The 20,363-nt window shown below is 34.8% G+C and overlaps 3 protein-coding genes across 5 annotated transcripts; 2 read left to right on the top strand and 1 right to left on the bottom strand.

The window, feature by feature from the left end:
• Positions 1 to 300: 300 nt before the first annotated feature.
• Positions 301 to 3,565, top strand: LOC7480715 (phytoene synthase 2, chloroplastic). The gene is made up of 5 exons (XM_002302096.4): positions 301 to 893; positions 1,791 to 1,841; positions 2,225 to 2,397; positions 2,512 to 2,747; positions 2,864 to 3,565. Exons 1-5 carry the CDS (start codon positions 506 to 508, stop codon positions 3,234 to 3,236), a joined length of 1,221 nt encoding a protein of 406 aa, XP_002302132.2. The 5' UTR covers positions 301 to 505; the 3' UTR covers positions 3,237 to 3,565.
• Positions 3,566 to 9,451: 5,886 nt separating this feature from the next.
• LOC7468722 (myb family transcription factor MPH1) lies at positions 9,452 to 13,565 on the top strand. 2 transcript variants are annotated; one of them, XM_002302095.3, is made up of 6 exons: positions 9,452 to 9,573; positions 9,796 to 10,000; positions 10,334 to 10,410; positions 11,387 to 11,508; positions 12,110 to 12,215; positions 13,099 to 13,565. In XM_002302095.3, the coding sequence occupies exons 2-6, from the start codon at positions 9,877 to 9,879 to the stop codon at positions 13,345 to 13,347; spliced, it is 678 nt and encodes a 225-aa protein (XP_002302131.3). In that variant the 5' UTR covers positions 9,452 to 9,573; positions 9,796 to 9,876; the 3' UTR covers positions 13,348 to 13,565. The 2 variants fall into 2 exon arrangements, with proteins under 2 accessions (XP_002302131.3, XP_024450832.2); XM_024595064.2 differs by lacking the exon at positions 9,452 to 9,573 and having other exon boundaries at positions 9,729 to 10,000.
• A 2,279-nt stretch (positions 13,566 to 15,844) lies between these two features.
• On the bottom strand, positions 15,845 to 20,072 carry LOC7468721 (uncharacterized). 2 transcript variants are annotated; one of them, XM_002300828.4, is made up of 9 exons: positions 19,907 to 20,072; positions 19,268 to 19,423; positions 19,087 to 19,175; positions 18,863 to 19,001; positions 17,521 to 17,595; positions 17,217 to 17,338; positions 17,071 to 17,146; positions 16,922 to 16,981; positions 15,845 to 16,354 (listed from the first exon to the last, which is right to left on the bottom strand). In XM_002300828.4, exons 2-9 carry the CDS (start codon positions 19,388 to 19,390, stop codon positions 16,226 to 16,228), a joined length of 813 nt encoding a protein of 270 aa, XP_002300864.2. In that variant the 5' UTR covers positions 19,391 to 19,423; positions 19,907 to 20,072; the 3' UTR covers positions 15,845 to 16,225. The 2 variants fall into 2 exon arrangements, with proteins under 2 accessions (XP_002300864.2, XP_024449990.1); XM_024594222.2 differs by having other exon boundaries at positions 19,898 to 20,034.
• Between the last annotated feature and the right edge of the window lie 291 nt (positions 20,073 to 20,363).

The following is a 20,363-nucleotide window of genomic DNA, read 5'->3' as shown; positions in this document are numbered from 1 at the left end:
TTTTAAGTAATTTATTCATATATGGATATGCCTACCATACTAAATTATTTTATGAAAATCTTTCTAATAATTTTGAACCTACGCCACTCCACTTCCTAACTAGACCGATTCTCTTCCTATAAAATGCAATTTTTTTATCCTGTAAATGTTCAACATACGTTCATCACGATTTATTAGCAAAAAATAAAAATTTTAAAGTTTAAGGAAAAAAGAAAGAAAGAAAGATAGATAGATAACCAGTAATTGGTTTAAATCCTAGAAAGGCCAGTAGAAGGGTTAAAGAAACGATGTCCACATATTCCAAGGGCCTGGCTTGTGGTAACAAGGCAGAAGAAGATCCTCAGCATCACCTCACAATATAAAGTGGAAAGCCATGTGAGAAACTCAGAGATCAACTGGTCAGCCAACCCAGAAAGCAAGAAAATAAAAAGCTTCCACTCCTCCCTCAAAGACATTCTCACTACAGCCAACGGGCCTTTAAGAAAACCAGTAAAGAATTATCGAGATGTCTGGTGCTCTCCTTTGGGTGATTTGTCCCAAAGAGAATGCCGGTTTTGCTGCAACAACTTCGTACAGTTTAGTCCCAAAAATTCGCGCACAAGTAAGAAGTCATAACTCCAAAGGGTGTTCAAGACTCAATTTCTCTTCTGGGGTTTTTGCTGCCGCTTCCCTTTCAAGTGCAGTGGCAAACCCACCAAGATCTTCAGTTGAGAAGGTGTACGAGGTTGTTCTAAAGCAAGCTGCTTTGGTGAAAGAACAGAAAAAAGAGAGAGCTTTGGATGTTAGAAAAGAAAAGGGTCAAACTGATAGTATGACTCGTGGGGATCTGCTGAATGGGGCGTACAATAGGTGTGGCGAGGTCTGTGCTGAGTATGCCAAGACCTTTTACCTGGGTATTTGCTCTCTCGTGCTATCCCTCCCTCTCTTTCTCTCTTCTTCTTGTTTGTGTTTGCTTACAATTCATAGTTATCAGAGGGCTTGCTTAACTTATTGTTTTACTAATAAAGACGAAGTAAAGTTTTTATTTAAAAAATGAAGTGAACTGGTTTCAAGGATATAAATATTGTCGTCAAACATGAAAGTTACAATTCTACAGTTAGAATCTGACCATGTTAGCCTTTCAAAACTTAGCAGTTTGCACATGGCAAGAGATCAATTGACTATTACAATATAACACTTTTTATCTGTTTAATTATCTATCTTCCATATCTTTTTCATATTTATACTAAATTTTTTATTTCCTTGAAGATTAGCCCTTTGTTGCTACTTGCTAAGATAACGAAAGGAAAATAAGAAAAGTTCAATTGCTTTGCTTTTCTACTTTCCGTCTGTGCTTCTTTCTCTTGTTGTGGAAACGATTGAAAAGGCTAATGGCGGAGAAATAAAGAAGGTTGAAAAGGGCTCTATAGAGTGACAACATTATCATGGGATTATACTAAAGATAATGATTTCAGCACAGATAATGTTCCCTTTTATTATTTTTTATGGGAGCTCATTAAATCTAAATTGAATCTAACATACATGATTTATTACATGATAAAAATAATAATGACTTAATTCTTACAATTTTATTTCTCTCACAAACACACATGATTCATTGAATTCAAAACTAATTGTGAGATATTGAATATGACGAGTAATGCTGCCAAGGGGGATTTGGATGGGGAACATGAGAGTGTTCGAATCGGCGGGGAATTAGGAACTGAAATGTCAAGTTAATAATGATGGTCAAATGGGAATAAAATTTTGTGTTATAATCAAGTTTCTTACCTGCAATATTCCAATTTCAGGCACATTACTGATGACACCAGAGCGACGAAGAGCTGTCTGGGCAATTTATGGTATGTATGCTATGGCCCTCTTTCAACTTGCCAGTTCATTTTGTTCTGTTGCATTTATGCTCCCTATACACCAATTTGTTTGTTTGTGGTGGGTGCACTAGGGCCGATTTTGGCTAGATCAGTATGATCTGCTATTCTGCTTACATTATGGGTCTTTTGGACATTCCATGAATGTGAATGAGCCCTGTAAATGACCCAAGTTGTGTTTTTTCGCATCACTACCAAGGGATTTGTTGTTTTGGAAAAAGAAAGATGTCTCTCTACGTATTTCATCACCATGTGTAGGTCATTGTAGAATTCTCTTGCAATCATAATGGCTGCGAAACACTTTTATGTAAAAGCCCCGAAGAACTAGTCTATTTACTCTTGTATCTGTTCTGAAGTGTGGTGCAGGAGAACTGATGAGCTTGTGGATGGCCCTAATGCATCACATATCACACCCAAAGCTCTCGACAGATGGGAGCAAAGGCTGAATGAACTTTTCGAAGGTCGCCCATATGATATGTACGATGCTGCTCTATCAAACACTGTCTCCAAGTACCCTGTTGATATACAGGTAAAACTTAAACCGCAATGCTAGATAGCCAGCATGCTTTTGTATATTCACTGCACCATCTACATAGTGATAAATTATTAACCCCAGTTGATTGCAAATCCTCTCTTGTGATAGCCCTTCAAGGACATGATAGAAGGAATGAGAATGGACTTGAAAAAGTCGAGATACAAGGACTTTGATGAGCTTTACCTGTACTGCTATTATGTTGCCGGGACAGTGGGGCTAATGAGTGTTCCAGTAATGGGAATAGCACCGGAATCCAAGGCCTCAACAGAAAGCGTCTACAATGCGGCTTTAGCCCTTGGGATAGCTAATCAACTAACCAATATACTCAGAGATGTTGGAGAAGAGTAAGCTTAATTATAATATAATCCTGATTCGAATCGCCAAGTAGATTTCTTATTAAGCAAAGAATTAACACCCTATAAATCTGTGAATACTGAGAATGTTGGTTGGTCCTTGTCAGTGCTAGGAGGGGAAGAATATATCTCCCACAAGATGAGCTCGCTCAAGCTGGCTTGTCTGATGAAGACATTTTTAATGGGAAAGTGACAGACAAATGGAGGAGTTTCATGAAGGTACAGATAAAGCGTGCAAGAATGTTCTTCGACGAGGCTGAGAAGGGTGTTGCAGAACTCAATGATGCTAGTAGATGGCCGGTATGGGCATCTTTGCTGCTATATAAGCAGATATTAGATTCTATCGAAGCAAATGACTATGATAACTTCTCAAAGAGAGCTTATGTGGGAAAAACAAAGAAATTTGCATCATTGCCTGTAGCCTATGGTAGAGCACTCATGGGTGGTTCTTCTAAATTCGCCAAGCCAGCAAGTAGTTGATCACTTCGATTTTTTGCCCTTGAATTTAATTGCTATGTTACAAAAAAAGAAAAAAGAAAAAACCAAGTCTCAAAGCTATAAATTCCCTGCTTATTTCATATGTGAAATTAAAAAAGAAGAAGCATAGCATTGGTTAATTTTTGCAATGTCTTTCACCTTTCACTCAACAGATCGTAGAGGAGCATTGGTAGCATTTGTAATAGATAAATTTATTCTTTTCATGTCACTTTAATCAAATGTCTGTCATTTGTATATTTATCATTTTTATCTCAGGACACAACCAGATGTAACCTTATTTACCTTCTATATCAAATAACTAGGATTCTTTATGTGAAGTGTTCTTCTTCTTCTTTTTTTCAATATAGTACAGGTTACAATCCGTTTTGAACTTCAATTTCTCATATATTATGCCCACTAATAGGGAGGGAAAAACAGTATGTAATTCTTTGATTTCGCGGCCAAACAGTGTCTACGTCTCCAATTTGACATTAATTAAAACTCGACTTCATGATTATCTCCTCATTGATACATCTCTTTTTCTTGATTTGCTTCCAACGTTGACAAGCCTGCAACCAAAAGAATTCAACGAAACTTGTGCGAGGACCATTCATGTTGGGCTACACTAGCTTTAGCCTTTAGGTGCTTGTTTTAAAGCCAAAACTAGTTGAAAGGATACACGAAATTGCTCAACAAGGGAATTTGATTTCTAAAGTAATTGTATTATCAAGTTTTATAATAATAAATATAATTCTTAATCCGACTATTGAATTTGACTAAAAATTTACCCTGAGTTTCTTGGTATATTATTTTATTTTGAGATAAGATTTTAGATAAATCTTTGCGATAAAAATCAGAATAGACTACATAAATTTTATTAATTTTTTTTCAACTTGTGAACTTTTTATTTGGTAAAAATCCTTTTTCTACAAGGATACGATAGCTTTTTATAAGAATTTCATAGTTTTACAAGAATCTTTAATATACTGCAATATAATTTTCAAGTATGGTGAAAATTCATTAATGTTTCAAAATCTTTTTTTATAAGGATTTTTTTATTCATCATAGCTACACAAGAAAAAAAAGACTGGTGATATTTAATGAAAGATTAGTTATTTTATTATTTTATTCATATTCGGGCTTGGTTAACATACTTTGGATTTTTTGTAAGTAGGTAAATATTAGCCCACAAGTTTTGGGTCCATTAGGGTTACTAGTTGAATTATTATACAAGGTTTTGTAAGCTGAAATTTTGAGTAGCCATGGATTTATGAAATATTATTGTGTTTCGTTTGAAGCAAACGTGTTCCTTGCTGTAACAAAGAAGAAAATCTAACTTATTAAGGTATAATTGACATTGTGACGTCACTTTGTGAATCTCAATACCTTTGATACTTAGTTACAGGTTAACTCTAGATCAAGGTTCTCAAACTTGATTGTTGACTTTTTAGGGAAATATTATCTTTGTTGGGAGTTATTTGATCACATGATCAAGATGTTTCTATTAGTTGATATCAGAGTTAGGTTTTAAAATTAGGTTATATCTCTTATTTCATCTTTGTTGGGGTTTTTTTGACCAAAATTAGGTTATATTTCTTATTTCTTGTGTTTTTTAATATTAATTTCATCTGTCATTGCATCTTTGTTTTAGGTCAGAATTCTATGAGTCAGTCTTGGTAATATTTATTTTCTTTCAAACATGATTTCTTGTTTATTTTCATTATATATAATTTGTCTGATTACATCTATTTCTTGCTTATCTGTTTCGGTCATTTGCTTGGGGGTTTCTTGGGGAAATTTCCCTGCTTAGACTAATCCAAAAGAATTCAACGAAATTTGTTCAAGGACTTGTTTATATTCCACGAGGACCATTAATGTTGGGCTAGTATACTAGCTTCACCCTTTAGGTCCTTGGTTTTAAAGCCGAAACTAGTTGCTTTCAGCCATTAACTTTGAAGGATTCGAAAAGACAAACTTGTTTCCTTTTGTTGAGTGTCGAGGAATTTAGATTCATAATTCCTCTTTGAAAAGTAGAGCCTGCAACCTTCACTTAAATAAAAGGGTTGCCCAATGAAGCTAGAGCCCCCTTGGTTTTCGTCCCTTTCTTGAACATGCTTCTGGTCTTATTTCTCGGCTATCACCTCGCCGAACTCGTGCACCCCATGTTTCCGATATGTCGTGCTACAAGATAATACCCTATCATTAGCTTACGAGGAAAACGATCCCCTCTAGTTCTACCAATCATGCACTCTTGAGTTTTACCTAGTGATAAATGACATTAATGGCCATCTTCATCCATGATCGATGGTGGCAAGTTTTTCTATACCAAACCCACTTTGACGATGAACGGGATTGAGATGTTAATTAAGCTCACAAATCACATAGCATTATGTATAAAAAAATATATTTGTGTGTACGAGAATTTGGTTACTTGTTATGGATGCAGATGTTGTTGGTAAGAATAAAATAAGAAATTAATGCCAGTGTAGTTGATTTCTTTTTTAACTACTCTTTTGACCTTTTTGCTATGATTGCGTATTTAATCGGATGAGCCTTGCGTCTATGTTATTTAAAAAAAAATCATAACTTGTAAAGTTTCAACTTTATACCTTCATTTTTCATTCATGAAATATACAGTAAAATATAGTATGAACAATCAAATAGCACAACCAGTAGCATGATAATGGATATCTACGAGATTTTAATATTATCTATACTCGAACCCGAATGACTGTACCCGAACCTTACCCGACTGGGTTTATAAAATCTACTATATGACCCGACCAGACCTACGTGGTACCCGGAAATCTGCTCTTAATTTTACGTCATAACCAGCTGTTGAAAAGTAAGACATTCGAGAGAGAGAGAGAGAGAGGGAGAGATGCAGTATTGATCACTTAATTCCAACCTACCTGCTCCTCCTGAAACGATTAATTAATCAGTTTAGGTAAGTCTTCAAGAAACACACCTCGTACCTCCTTTACAAATTAGGATGATCCTCGTCAGCAAGATATTCAAATCCAGTGAAATTGTCATGATCAAGAGCCATCGAAAACATATAATGACATGATTTTCCAATACCAGTACAAACACAAAAATCAAGATAGTCCTTTTCTTTAAGGATTTCTCAAGATATCAGATCAAGAACTCACTAGCTAGCTAGCTATAGGAATCACTCTCTGATTCTTCAATATCAAAACTGCTTGTATCGGATAAAAGCTTCCAAGCAAATGATCAATCAATAGAATCTTCACAAGAATCATGAGATGCTAATTATATATGCAAGGATATTTAGACGCATGAAAAGGCAACAGAAATCAATAGCAATCTTAATTTTTAAAGAATGAAAGATAGCCATCAATTTATTAGATATGGACATCAAAACGAATCTTGAAATGTAAACTATTCTTCAAATTAAGAACAAGAAAGCAACCCATAAGAAAGAGAGAGAGAGAGAGAGAGAGAGAGAGAGGAGAAGAAGTCAATATTATCAACGCTTTAATATTGGACATTTTCAATTTCAAAACAAAAGCTTCCACTCTTCAATTTCGAAATACAAACAAGGCATGCAGTTGAGTATGCGTGGACTGTGGGCTGCAGCCGAGGAGAGAAGATTAATGACATAAAACAAGGCATGCAGTCTTCGTCAGCTATATAGTCGAAGCTTTTGAAATTCGGGATAGCTTTTGATTGAATGGTAATGTGTTTTGTCGAAAGATTTATCATAGCTAAATTTGTCCAATTGCACGCCTGATCAGGTTGGCATCTTTTCAAGGATAAATTCGAGGGGCAAACATTAATTCTCAGCAATATATTGAGGAAAGAACTGTAAACTTTCATCGTTACGTCGAGTCATTATGTATATATACTACAAGATCTGTACCAAATGTCCGAAAGGTTTGAAAACTCAAATGAACCTGCGATCAGATCGGAAGAGAGAAAGAAGATGAAGATTAAGAAACTTGTATATATCGAGTGATCTTTCATTAATTTTATATATTGATAATAGAGACAGACTATCATTAACCATAATCGTGCATTAATGATCAACTAATGATAAGTGTGAGTACTACAGTACTGTGCCCCGATTTCTTTTTCTTGTTTTCCGATTATATTTTCTCCTGCACTTCAGCAGTATTTATTAATTCTGGCCGCAAAGCAGCAACAAGGCAGAAGGTTAGAAATCGCATGCTAAAAATTAGTGGTTTCAGATTATTGCAATATACAGAAAGCTTTATATATATATATATATATATATATATATATATATATATATATATATATATAGAGAGAGAGAGAGAGAGAGAGAGAGAGAGAGAGAGAGAGAATGTGTTTAATTTACAGTCGATGAATCACTGATAAGATATTATCTCCCTGTTGACTAATTTGTAGCAATAACGTGTTCTTATCATAATTCTTTTTATAAGATTATAATATTAAAGAAAAAAAACCCAGAGAAAGATTCCCTTTGACTGAAAAAAATAAGAGAACTAGCAATTTGATACCTGATTGCGGTGTGTGAATCAGCTTTTCCTTTGACTGAGAAAATAAGAGAACTAGCAACTTGATACCTAATTGCGGTATTTGAATCAGTTTTGGTGACTTATAAAGTACGTGTTTAAATTATTATTTTTAAATACATTAAAATAATATTTTTAATTTTTTTGATATAACACATCAAAATAATAAAAAAATTAAATCTTTATAAAATACCGTTTTAACCGTGTTTCTAAACTGGGCCTACATATTTATCTATATTATTTAGCATAGTTATCGAGTTACTTGTAGAAATAAGATTTACCTCTGTCACTTTCCCAAAGAAAGGTAAAATTACACCCCTTCATATATCTGCATGTGTATTTGTCTTTTGGCCAAAATTACAGTGAAAGCAGTCTTACAGATCATAAATATATAATTTATAGCAGTAGAATACAAATTGAGGGAGCTGGGAAAACGTGAGAGATATTCTTTTACTCTCTGTTCGCAAATTTGGATCCATTTCTTTTGTGCGGTTTACGTGCACGGGAAGGTGACCACGCACACTGATCGATCATCCATCAAACAAGCGGTCAAGATCTTGCAACAGAGAAGTCCACGGTTGGATGATAATTGACAGGGACGGTTCATTGCATACCATGTATCTTTAAAGCACCGGAATGTTTTCAACCATATGATGACGAGCCAGAAATTCCAGGGGGAAGCCAAGCTGCTAGCTAGCTTCTCTTTTTCTAGCGTATTGAAAATGGTGGCGCTGAACACGGCAGCCACAAGTCGAATCAGATGGGTCCAAAAAGTAGGCACCGTCTTTCACAGCCATGAAGTTGATAGGTTAAGGTCATGGCCTTGACATAACCCTCTATCTGCTTTGCCAATATCGATGGCTTGTTAATTTCTTCTTCTTCTTCTTTTCCCCAGAAGGTGCCATGTCCTCAAAGTGAAATGACAGAAGAAAAATCTCATAGATGCCTGTCCGAGGTTATGGCCGCCACATGCGCTTTTGATCATAAAACAAATAAGAATAAATAATCATTGAACTAATTAAATCACACATATACTATTTTTCTGATAAATATTTTGTCTTAAAAACATATATATATATATATATATATATATATGAAGCATTTTTTAAAAAAAAACTTTAGTTTTTTCATTATTATTTATTAAATTTAATATTTGAGCCTGGATTTTGTTCAATCTTATGACGGGTGATTCATTTTCAAATTCATATATTATTTATTTATTTATTTCATGTGAGTTTACTGTTTCTAACACTCGATCTTCTCATTTACAACCTATTTTCTTGAGTTTTGTCAAGCAGATTGGTGTCAGAAAGCTCACTGGACTTATAATATATGTTTTAATACCATTTTAGATTATTTTTTTAGGATAATAATACCATATTAGATTTGACAGGCGAGTTTTATTTTTTATTCAAAAAATCTAAGTCAACTGGTAGGTGATTAATTTTCAACCTTTATATCTGTTAATTATAAACTTAATTATAATCAATTAATCATATCAAAATAGAGCTGGGAAAATGAAGTTCTCGGGCCTTGGCAAATCATTTAGAGGGATGAGTACTCTTAATTGTTGTTGACTTATTCAATAGATTCTTTCAAAGAACTCATGGATTGTGACTCCAAAGAAATTCTGCATCCTAATTATAAGGTGAACAGTCTACTCTAATTATAGGTCAAAGACAGTGTATATCTTTTGATTTTTAACTGGTTAAAGCAGATTACAATCGCCATGAATATTCATGGAAGGTTAGACGGCCGTTTCGATCTTCTAAAAAATTAATCGAAACAATAATCATGTTATTAAGCTTTGAACTCTGAAGGTAAAGGATGGTGGGTGGGCTATTGTTTTTTCTTCTTGGTTATGTGTTGTGGGTTTATTCTCGGGGCTCAACTTTTCAATTTACTTAAGAGTTCATAATACCACTAATTAAAGAAAAAAGAGAACAAGTTTGAACAGGAACCTGATTAAATGCTTAAAAAAAGAGTGTCTTTGGTCTTAGACTGACGATCACAAGTTTCTTTCTTATTTTGTATGATTGCAGGCAGATATGCGTTCATATATATTATAAGTTTAGGCATCTCAAGAAAACATTCTGGACCAGGTAGAGAAGCTATAGCTAGCCATGAAAACTTCCGAGGCAAATGGAGCAAGGCAGTACAACAAATCTGAACATCCACGCCTCCGATGGACTCCTGTGCTCCATGAACATTTTGTTGAAGCCGTTGAAAGCCTCGGTGGAAAATACAGTAAGTTGTTTCGGTCGGTCGTCTGATTTAAGGCTTCTTAATCAAAGCCATGAAGAAGACACTGCTTTGATTAACTTAATTTCTTAAAACGAAAACTGTGTATAGAGTGCTTAAAGCTACTAAGGAAGATCAAAGGATTCCCTTTTCCTTTATGATTTCAAACAAATTATATATATTTAAATTATGGTCAACCCTTTTGTTTTTTGTTGCCCTAAATCTGCATGCCCTAAGAAAACAAAATCTTGCTGAATCGATCGTGCATACATGGTTAAGATCAATCTGTACTCTTCTCCAGTACTGATTTGTATATATGATGTTGATGATTATGCTCAGAAGCAACGCCTAAGCGAATTCTACAGATGATGAGCGTGAAAGAACTGAGGATTTCTCATATTAAAAGCCATCTTCAGGTATGTCTCTCAGATCAGCTAAAGAAAAGAAAAAATATGAGCAGATCATTAAACAGCAAGACAATATGTATGCTAAGTGGAAGAATTACAAGAGTGCTCCTTGTGCTATCATTATAGGCAAACCTAACCATTTCATTAACTTGAAGCTCGAAAGCGATTGGAGTTCCTTTTTTCTTTCTTGAATCTATATGTCCGAGCTGTGCATTGCAAAATTTAGACCTAATTAATTTGATGGTATATTTTCTCTGCCCAAATTGATCAATTGTTTTTGGATGGCCCCAAAGGATATTTAATCTTGAGAATCAAGATAAATTAATTAAGATTACATATATACCGCATATGGGAGATCTAGAGAATCTATACACATGATGATGGATATGAGAAACCTAAACCTGAAGGAGAGCTTGTCTTCGTTCTAATTAAGCTATGGTTAAAAATTGTGGCTCTTCACTCTATTCAAAACAAATTATTAGTGTTGCTTGGTACTTAATTAACAAAATACTAATGCTATATGATGATATCTCCCCATCTCAGGTATGATATCTATACAAAAATAGCTCATTTTGGAGATTGGACATGCTGTAAATTAAGCTAAAGGAGGTATTCAATTTAAAAACCAGGTCACATACGTGCACACATCTCTAATGTTACGTGTAATAACATCCACATATGGTCTGCTTTGGCACCGAATTTTGCTGCTATAAGAAGGATAGAAAAAGAAAAATCAAAGACCCATTATTTTCTGATGCATGTACATTGAGAGGAATCTAAGATTTACGCCGACCTAGTTAATTTGCCACATTTTGTATTGTATCTGCATGTGATAGCATGGAAAAGAATCTTTGTTCTTTTTGCATGGATAATCTTAACTAAGTAAAGGCATAAGGGACCTGCAGGGGAAAAGGTAAACATACATAACGAGGAGAATATATTAGCTTTTCCCTCTATCTTCAAGATTGAAATCTGGTTTTGACAGATGTACAGAAGCATGAAGGGTCCCAGAAACTTCAATGTCATTATACCCATGAGGAAGCATCTGCAAGCAGAAAGAAAACTACTTGATGGCAAGGGAATCTCCTCAAGTTTCTCCTCTCAGAGGTAAACATGCTTTATTGTCTTCTCTTCTCGATTGCCAAAAAAAAAAAAAAAACATTTGAGCACACGTTTCACTCATAAAACCTTAATTATCATCTATACTTTTGTTGCCACATTTAATCAGGTCATTATTGGCTAATGTCACGTTCTTCTTCTTCTTCTTCTTCTTCTTCTTCACCTTTTCTTTTTATGAATTAAATTCTTCTTCAAGTTTCCCTTATGAAAACCCTTAATTTACAACCTTTTTTATGAATAATCATGTATAAGCTTAATAACCCAGTAAGCTAATATGAGCAACCCTCTTTTACGGTGATTCAAAAAGAGAAGCAAACGTCTCTGCAGTTGTTTTCTAAGTTGGCTCTAAAGTTTGCATGGTAATTTCAATATTTAAATAATAAAGAAATGCTTTTATACGTGAATAACGATCGAAGACAATTACTTTAAATGTCACCGTAGCATTTACTTATTATTCAATTTGTTAGTGTTATAACTTATCTTGAGGCGTTGGCAAATGAGAAGCAAATAGAACTTTAAACAATGAAACTTCGCAGTATTTTTTATGCTTAAAAACACCTCCTCTCGTGCTGCTGTTTGTGTATTGAAGGGTACTACAAGGTGAGAGGTCTGATTCAAAATGTGATATGTTTTCTGATATTGAAAGCAATGGAATCCTACAAGCACAGGAAGAAGGTGGTGACCCAGAGCAACAGGTACAAACACGTATACATCAAATAATAATTAATTTATTTGTATCCACGTTATATAAATCTTATGAAAGTTAATCATTTGTTTGTTGATTAATAATTCCAGGATTAGTTCGTAAATTAAACCTTTGAGAGATCGTACATATATATATCATGACAAATATTGGAATTAAACGTTGTTAATTAGGTAATCAAGTCTGTACCAGTTTATACCTAGAGGATGATATCAATGATCTAAAAAACTGCTAGGATCTTATGTAAAGGCTCTCCCTTCCTCCCTCAAACTCTTAAAATAAAATAGCTATTCAACATTAATGCAAGGGATGACAGCAGCTATACATTAGGAATTAGATATTGATACATGCTAGGTCATTTTACAGTGATTCTCAAATCATTTCATATATGTAAAGTGGTTAATTTCATAGATGATGTTAGTGAATATACTATAAATTTATGTTTGAAGTCTTATTTAATAGTTTAAATTGTCTGTTTGGGAGTGTGGTAGATGCTATTTTTCAAAATGTTTTTTGTTTGGGAAATGCATCAAAATAATATATTTTTTAAAAAAATTATTTTTGAATAATCATCAAATTAAAACGATTCAAAAACACATAAAAAATAATAATTTGAAGTTAAAAAAACATAATTGCACCGTAATACCAAACGAAGAATTAATTTAATTGATCACATATAATTTGTGTATCAATTATTCAACACCCATGTATAATTAAGGTTTTCCTTTTCTTTTTTTATATTGATGAGGTTTTCCAAGTGAACATGGACTATGTAATATAACCCCATGCATGTTAAAATGGCTGTTCATCCCAGCGATATGGTTCCTATGGCATTACATGATCGATTAATTACAGAATTGGCGTAATCTTTGCAGGATTCAGGCACAAGCTTTGTTGGCAGTCAGTCCAGGGAAGAAAATATTGACAGGCTACCAGCTGAAACTTGTGAGCTCTCACTGTCGTCTTTCATCCCATCAATGGCGAGCTGTACCACCGAAGAAAGAGAGTTATGGCCATTAATTAACGATCAACATCATCGTGAATATACTTCAACAAATAAGTGCATAAACATACAGGATCTCCAGTTTGAGAGTAATCACATAAACTTAGACCTCACCATCTGAACATGTTACGTACCCCATCTTTTTTGTAGAAGTAGTTCATATATATATATAAGTAGCTCAAAGTGACTGAATAGTATAGAAATCAATGTCGTGAATTTTATTTATGTCAGTGACAAAATAAGCGATCGAGTGTTAGCTAAGGGACTGAACGTTTGTGAAAGAAGGTTCTTCATTTCTTGTGAAGCTAAGTAAATATGCAGTTGTCATTTGTTTATTTAGTCGATGGCTTGACTTATCTTGTAGTTTGAGTTTCCTCTCCATGCTCTCCTATTCCTCCTGTACTTTTCTCTCTTCTCCCTTCTCTGCTTTGGGGCTAAGTGCCACATTCTTATATATTACGGCAGAAGGGTGTTCGCGGTTTGGTTTTTTAAAGTTCAGAAAATTCTACAAACTGAAGCATAAAGCAGTGGATTGGATATTTCAACCAAACGAAACAACTCAATCTTCTTAATTTCTTGAGCCATTATTAAAGGGATTTTTTGGGATTGAAAGGAGGTTAAAGGAGTTGCTGTTGGTGTTCTTTGCTTGAGCCATTATTAGATAGAAGTATAGAAATTAGGGTTTAATCTTTTCTTTTGAAGCGTGTAATATAGAAAAATGGTTCAATCGAAGAAAGAAGGCAAGAAAGGGAATTGCAACAGGAGAGGGAGATACAGTTGGGTTCACAGGGTAGAGGAAGAGGGAGAGTACACAAACTAATTAAATATTCTTTTATATATTACATTGAAATTCTCTATCTGACAATTTATTAATTTACTGGAAACCTAGAGTAGAGAAATTCAATGCATAATTAATTTTGCAATCTGACTGTTCGATTCAAATTAGGTTTTAATGAACTCTACAAATGTTTGTTTATTTTTTCAGTAATTCCCTCACCTACCCCAAATGTTTGTTTGCTATATTATACGCCTAAAGATCAAAATGAGCTGCAATAACAACCATGGAGATGATGATGACGATGATGAGGTATCTAATTAAACATTTGTTTAGATGCATTAATAAGAAGGATGTTGACTGGGAAAATCATATGGTTCTTAAAGAATCGAATGCTTTCATCACGTGGTGCCTGATGACTTCATCAATCTAAATTATTCATTTTTATTCTTAATCCAAAGAAAAATTCTTTGTTACAAACAAAACCGTAATCAAACTTAAAAAAAAAAAAAAAACTAAGGAACTGTAAACACGATGGCAAGGCCCTATAGACAATGCAGTATTAGAAATTATTTTTTATAGTTAATTATTATAGCATATTTTTTTATGATTTGTTGACTGTCATTACCTACTTTTTAAATTAAATTATTAGATTATTCAATCGTAGATCTAATCGAGTATGGTTTTATTTATTTGAAAATACCATCATCATCATCTGGGCATCCTATCCCGAGTTTAATATATATACATTAAAAAAATAACCTGATATTGAGAGAAGCATGGGCACCGAGAACATTAATTTATAGAAACTGTTTGTTTAGGAGGTTGCGTCTGTTTTTAAAACAAAACACAGGCACAACTTGTTTGGTAATCCCAAAACATAATTTACTGTGTATGAGGGACCTCACATAGATTTAAAAAAAACACAGGTTTGTGGAAAGCAGCTGCTTTCAGCAAACCTACAAAAGCGTTCAGTGGAGAGTGAAACTCTCCACTGAATGTCCACAGTGGAGTTCAACTTCACTGTTCACGTGGACAGTGGAGTCACTCTCCACTGTTCTGGCCGGACCAAGTCCGATCTAAAGCTAAATGCATTGAACCGAGTCCGATCCAATTAAAAAAAAATTCAATTTTTATTTTTATTTTTAATTGTAGTCCTTGTTGAATCGATTGCGTACGTGATGAAATTGTAAATCGTTTAATGAAACAATAAAAAATATTTGATATCAATATTATTTATTTTATGATGTAATAGCAGTAGTTAAATCTACAATATTTAAATTAAAAATCATCAATATATATATATATATATATATTATAACCTCAATTTGAAAAACAGTATTTTAACCAAACACATTAAACTACTTTTTATTCAATCTCAATTTCAACCACAGTTTTAACGAAACATATATAAATACTAAACCAACCTCAACTAAAAATAATTTTTGTAAAACAATTTTTTACAAATCACAACTATAAAAGTTACCACAGGATACCAAACACAGTAAACACCCTCAGTAGTGAGGTATGACAATTCCAGAACACGCAGCGACCTTCACAGTTTGGAAAAGTAAATTCCCCTGCTGCACACCTGATTTCACTACTCTTTTCCCTATTTGCCTAAAGATAGCCCTTGCCCGGTGGAGGAACTGGCTAGCTTGACCCTTGATTCCGAGGAGATAAGAGGTTTCGGGTGGAATCAGCAGGTGATCAAGAATCAATGGAAGGAGATGCTGGGCCAAACCTGCATTCTACTTATCTCTACGCCCCTACTGATTGCATGAACAGAATAAAGAAATGTAATTCAATTGACTTGTAATGAATTGCTCGCTTGCGTATCTCATGTCATAATTCACCTGTCCCTTCCTATATTACTTCAAGGTTCAGGCTACTCTGATCCATTAAGTATTTGTATTGACAGAGTAAATCCAGTTACATATGCACGCATTTGCATGCCGTAGCATATCTCATCGTTTCTGTACAAACACACCTTCGATTTTCCTACTTGTTAGTACAGACCTGTATCCAATTTCTTCTCGAGAATTGGATCTACATCCATTGGTAAACAAAAAGAAAACACATTCTTTTTTTACAAGGCTTCCTATCGTGGATGTGCACATTGATAGAGGGGGAGAGGAGGCACAAAATAAACACACCCGATCAGTGGCATGAGTTGAGGAGTACATTGCCTACTTGTTTGTACAGCTCCAGTTATATATGTTATTCAGTGCCGCTTTGCTAATGTCTTTTTCATCCCCTTGAAAATCTTCCAGAACCACATCATGTTCATGACAGATAGCACTACTGGTACTACTAGTGCTAAGAGTTGTCCAGAGGCGTGCATTTGTTTGACCTGTGGGGAGGGAACAAGAATGGCGATTAACGTGCAAATCTTACTCATCAAGGAAGCATTGATTCATTGAGAGATAAAAGAAAATGCAGCCATCAAGTTGAAATCCCAACACAAATCATCAAACATTCATATTAAGTTTGTTGCTCATGTCTATCTGTGAGAAATTACTACACGAGTAAAATGCAGTCATTCTTTCTCTTTTGTGGTCTTCTTTTCAACGAGGCTTTATAACGTGTTCCTAAGCTGTTTGGGATATGGCAAGATGAAGCACTTCTTTAGATCTGACAGCAAAACAAATCAGTCTCCTTCCCATTTCATACGGCACAAAAACCTCTTCTAAGTTCTGATGGAAACGAGGTTGCTTGCAACATGATGCAAACAGATTGCATTCCTCTCAACTCAACTAAGATTCACTAGTCGCCTGTGATCAATCTTTTGAGTTTCGATCTTATAGTCAAAAGTAAACTCAACTAGTTATCTTTTAAATTGTTATCAGTCATGCTTCCCAAATTTGCATCACACAGTCAGAATCATGACATGGAGAAGTTTTGCAGGTATAGTTATTACCTGATATTGGTGCAGGGAGACATGGTAAAACAAGTAGATAAACAAGAGTATCCTAGCAACCTGCACATAGTTATAATTATATAGTTAATAAGCATGTCAGAAATTAGTAATGCAGAACGGGTGTTTATTTCAATTCACAAAGTACTTACAAACCAAGCGAAGAATATCACAACCCCATTTACGAGATATGCTTTAGACCTCTTCATTCCAGCTATGTCAAGATACCTTCACAAAACCAAGCTGAGCATCACAGTTGATCACAATGCTTGGCCATTGAATTAAAATAGAAAGTTACCATCTCAAATTGACTCCAGGAGTCGTTGTCTCAGAGATAAGAACCATGTAGGCATAAAGTTGCCCCTCCCCAGTCAACATAGAATATGCCACAGAAATCATGGAAAGAAAGTGATGAATCACCTGACATAATGATGTTATCATCGTATCCATGATTAATTCCAAATTTAATGAAAACCTCCAAGCTGACATGTCTCATCAAATAGGTTGTGCTTGCAAAGAAACAAATATACCAAAATTGAGGACAGGGGAAAACATAAAGTATTGGGCTTAATTAATCTTTGCACAAAAGAGTCTGTACTTACATATTCCATCCCACCAAGAGAAGGATAAAACCATATAATCATCCCAAGGTCAGAAATGAAATAACCAACAGAAACCTGTCAATATCATAACAAAGATTGAGATGAAGGACGCATAGCACAGCAGAAAATGATATTACTAGGCAAACAGAAAGCGTCAAATCTAATAGAAACTGTAGAAATCTTCTTGATGACATGGGCATCCAGACTTTTGGCTAGACTAATCTATTGGGTACAAGATGCCCCGCCCACATATGGCAGATAATTTCTGCATAAATCCATAGGAATGGCAATCAAGAGGTACTTGCAAGCAATGAAATTCCTCCATCAACAATGTAAGTAGGTATAAGAAAGTAATTTAATGTGTTTTAGAAGTATGCCCCCACTTCCATGTGTGTGTACTATCATGCAGATCAAAGAATTTAGAGAAATCCTTGAAGATCTTACACAGTAAAATCCATGTTTACAGAATTCGAAATTAAGTAAGAGAATATAGAAAATCTTCGACAAGGGCACTCCATAAAGTGATAACTTGTGCTATACACCAAAAAGCCCTGAAAGTTAATGGATGATCAAAAATGTAAAGGTGTGCGGTAACCAATAACACAGAACATTTTATTTGTTCTCCATTCAAAAGTTGACTAGCTATAAGGGACCGAATATTTTTCCTATTGATAAGTACGGCTTCAATATACAAGTGCAGGAGCTGGCAAACTTTTCCAAAGCAGAAACATTTTGTCTAAAATCAAAACACCCCAGGGGAAGTGGGCTCAACTGGGTATTCTGGAGAACTGTGTGTGTCAAACTAGGATTTGAGATAGAAAAGAGTGTTTTTATCTTTCAAAAAAGGCTGCCAATATGACCATAAGTTTTTTCATTTCACAACATCAAACAGGACCCGCAGAACAATTTCCAAACAAACTCTGCTCAAGGAATTTTGCCTTCCAGTGTTCCCTTGTGCTAATTGCCAATTTTCTGTAGATCATATCTTTCCTATCACTCGAGCGCAATGCCATAAACACAAATTCTATAATATCACCTTCAAGACATCAACAAGTCATTGGGATTGTAAGAAAACGACACCAGGCTTTCCCATCTATCTGTGGCTTCCCACAAGACATTCGTCTGTTTTTTTCACTTGCGATTAACAGAGATGAACTATTAGGTCAACAGCAAAGAGGATTTTGACCCTAATGTGTGAGAAGGAAATTGCAGGTTGATTTCTGACTCCCATTGCACAACTAAATCAACACCAACATCTCCAAAATTCAATGCAGTTTACAGCTTAAACGTGCAAATATACTTAATGCCAAGGATAAACAAAAGCAATCTAGATCGTCCTTACCCCCAATGCAAATGTAGACAGTGCAGAGCTCTGTAATGTAACAAGGCCACCGGGACATTGATCAGAGAAAAGGTCAGAGCAAAATACAAAGTATAGTGACATCGTTGCCATGAAAACGGCATGAAAAGTGGATATGGCGCTGCATTGATAGTCGAAACAAAGTTATTAAAATTCAAAACAAAACGCAATAAGAACATTAACATTAATCGAAAAGATTCAATCACCGGTTGTTCCATTCAATACGTTGCGATTTCGTGAGGCTGGAATAGCTCTTAAAGTAAACAGCACTGAACAAGTTGGTAAGATCATATACCTGACAAGGAGCCAACAGAAATATGATCTAAAAACTGAAGCAAAAAAGAGCAAAACATTTTTTTTTTTTTTGTATGATAAAGAAAAACATACCATCTTGCAAGCAAAAATGCCACCTATAATAGAAGTGTACGGAATCAAAGGATCAGCTAGTAAATATTCCTTCACCAGCAGCTCAGCATGACTTTGGTAAGATTTCATCGCCATGGCAATCATTTTATCCCAGCGGAAAAATTAAACCTCTCCTGCCTAGGACACAACGATTAAAAAAAAAAAAACATTAAGCAAGCTGCAAATCCGCAAAGATGTTGATCACACACTCAAGACAAGTGCAAAAAGAAAGGGGATTTTCTTGTTCAGCCAACCCAAAAAAAAAAAACAGAGTAATCTTAATTTTGCTGCTGCCCCTTGTCATTTATCACCTGTGATCAATAGTGCATTTGTTGTCCGCAAATAATATCACTTCTTTTTAAAAAATATAAAAACAAAAAACATCCTTAATCGCTCCAAGCGCAGAGCGCAAGAGTATCACACTTTTAACACAGAAAAAAACTTCAGAGCGACAGAAGTTTTGTTCTTCTCGCGAGTAAAAGCCAGAAAAACAGTGAGGGAGCTAGTGTGCTGAGTGAAGAAGTAGAGAAACGGAAAAAAATACAGGCTGCTGTGAATAATATAAAGAGAAGAGAAGAAGAAGGAAGAAAGACTCTGGTTGTGTTCATATAATTTTTTCACCTGGATCGGGAAATATCGCCGGATGTTGCGGGCGGGCTTTTGCTGAACCGTTTTCGGGTAACAAAGAAGGAGGGGAGAGAGAGTGAGATTATGATGTCTGGTTATTGCTATTATTATTATCTTTCTGTTTTTTCAACTCGAATAATGATATTAGCAGATTCGCTTAGAAGAATTATTATTTAATTTAAGGATACCGTGTGCTGGCAAATGAGGGAAAGGACCAATTGGAGTTAACCTCCGGTTGCGCGTTACGCTAGCTTTTTCACACATGAAATGAGGGGGGCCCAGCTGAGAAGCTTCCTATTGGCTTTGGAATTAGCCTTTCCTTTTTCTTCTTCCAGAATTTTTATGACACGAGGTTCTGCCCACGTGTTCTTACAGCATTAAATTTAAGTCAAATTATAATTACAAACAAATCTAAAACCAAATTATAATTAAGATTATAATTACAAACGAA

This window comes from Populus trichocarpa, chromosome 2 (genome assembly GCF_000002775.5).
Source record: "Populus trichocarpa isolate Nisqually-1 chromosome 2, P.trichocarpa_v4.1, whole genome shotgun sequence".
NCBI lineage: Eukaryota > Viridiplantae > Streptophyta > Magnoliopsida > Malpighiales > Salicaceae > Populus > Populus trichocarpa.
Note: the sequence above shows the minus strand (reverse complement) of the source record. Positions and strands in the feature narration are given on the sequence as shown.

Excerpts from the sequence above, each read along its gene's own strand:
- LOC7480715 (XM_002302096.4), top strand. The coding sequence starts at position 506 with ATGTCTGGTGCTCTCCTTTGGGTGATTTGTCCCAAAGAGAATGCCGGT. Across the intron at positions 894-1,790 it reads TGCCAAGACCTTTTACCTGG|GCACATTACTGATGACACCA; the intron begins GTATTTGCTCTC and ends TTCCAATTTCAG. Across the intron at positions 2,748-2,863 it reads CTCAGAGATGTTGGAGAAGA|TGCTAGGAGGGGAAGAATAT; the intron begins GTAAGCTTAATT and ends GGTCCTTGTCAG.
- LOC7468721 (XM_002300828.4), bottom strand. The coding sequence starts at position 19,390 with ATGATTGCCATGGCGATGAAATCTTACCAAAGTCATGCTGAGCTGCTG. Across the intron at positions 19,176-19,267 it reads GCATTTTTGCTTGCAAGATG|GTATATGATCTTACCAACTT; the intron begins GTATGTTTTTCT and ends GCTCCTTGTCAG. Across the intron at positions 19,002-19,086 it reads CGTATTGAATGGAACAACCG|CGCCATATCCACTTTTCATG; the intron begins GTGATTGAATCT and ends CTATCAATGCAG.
- LOC7468722 (XM_002302095.3), top strand. The coding sequence starts at position 9,877 with ATGAAAACTTCCGAGGCAAATGGAGCAAGGCAGTACAACAAATCTGAA. Across the intron at positions 10,001-10,333 it reads AAGCCTCGGTGGAAAATACA|AAGCAACGCCTAAGCGAATT; the intron begins GTAAGTTGTTTC and ends GATTATGCTCAG. Across the intron at positions 12,216-13,098 it reads GTGGTGACCCAGAGCAACAG|GATTCAGGCACAAGCTTTGT; the intron begins GTACAAACACGT and ends TAATCTTTGCAG.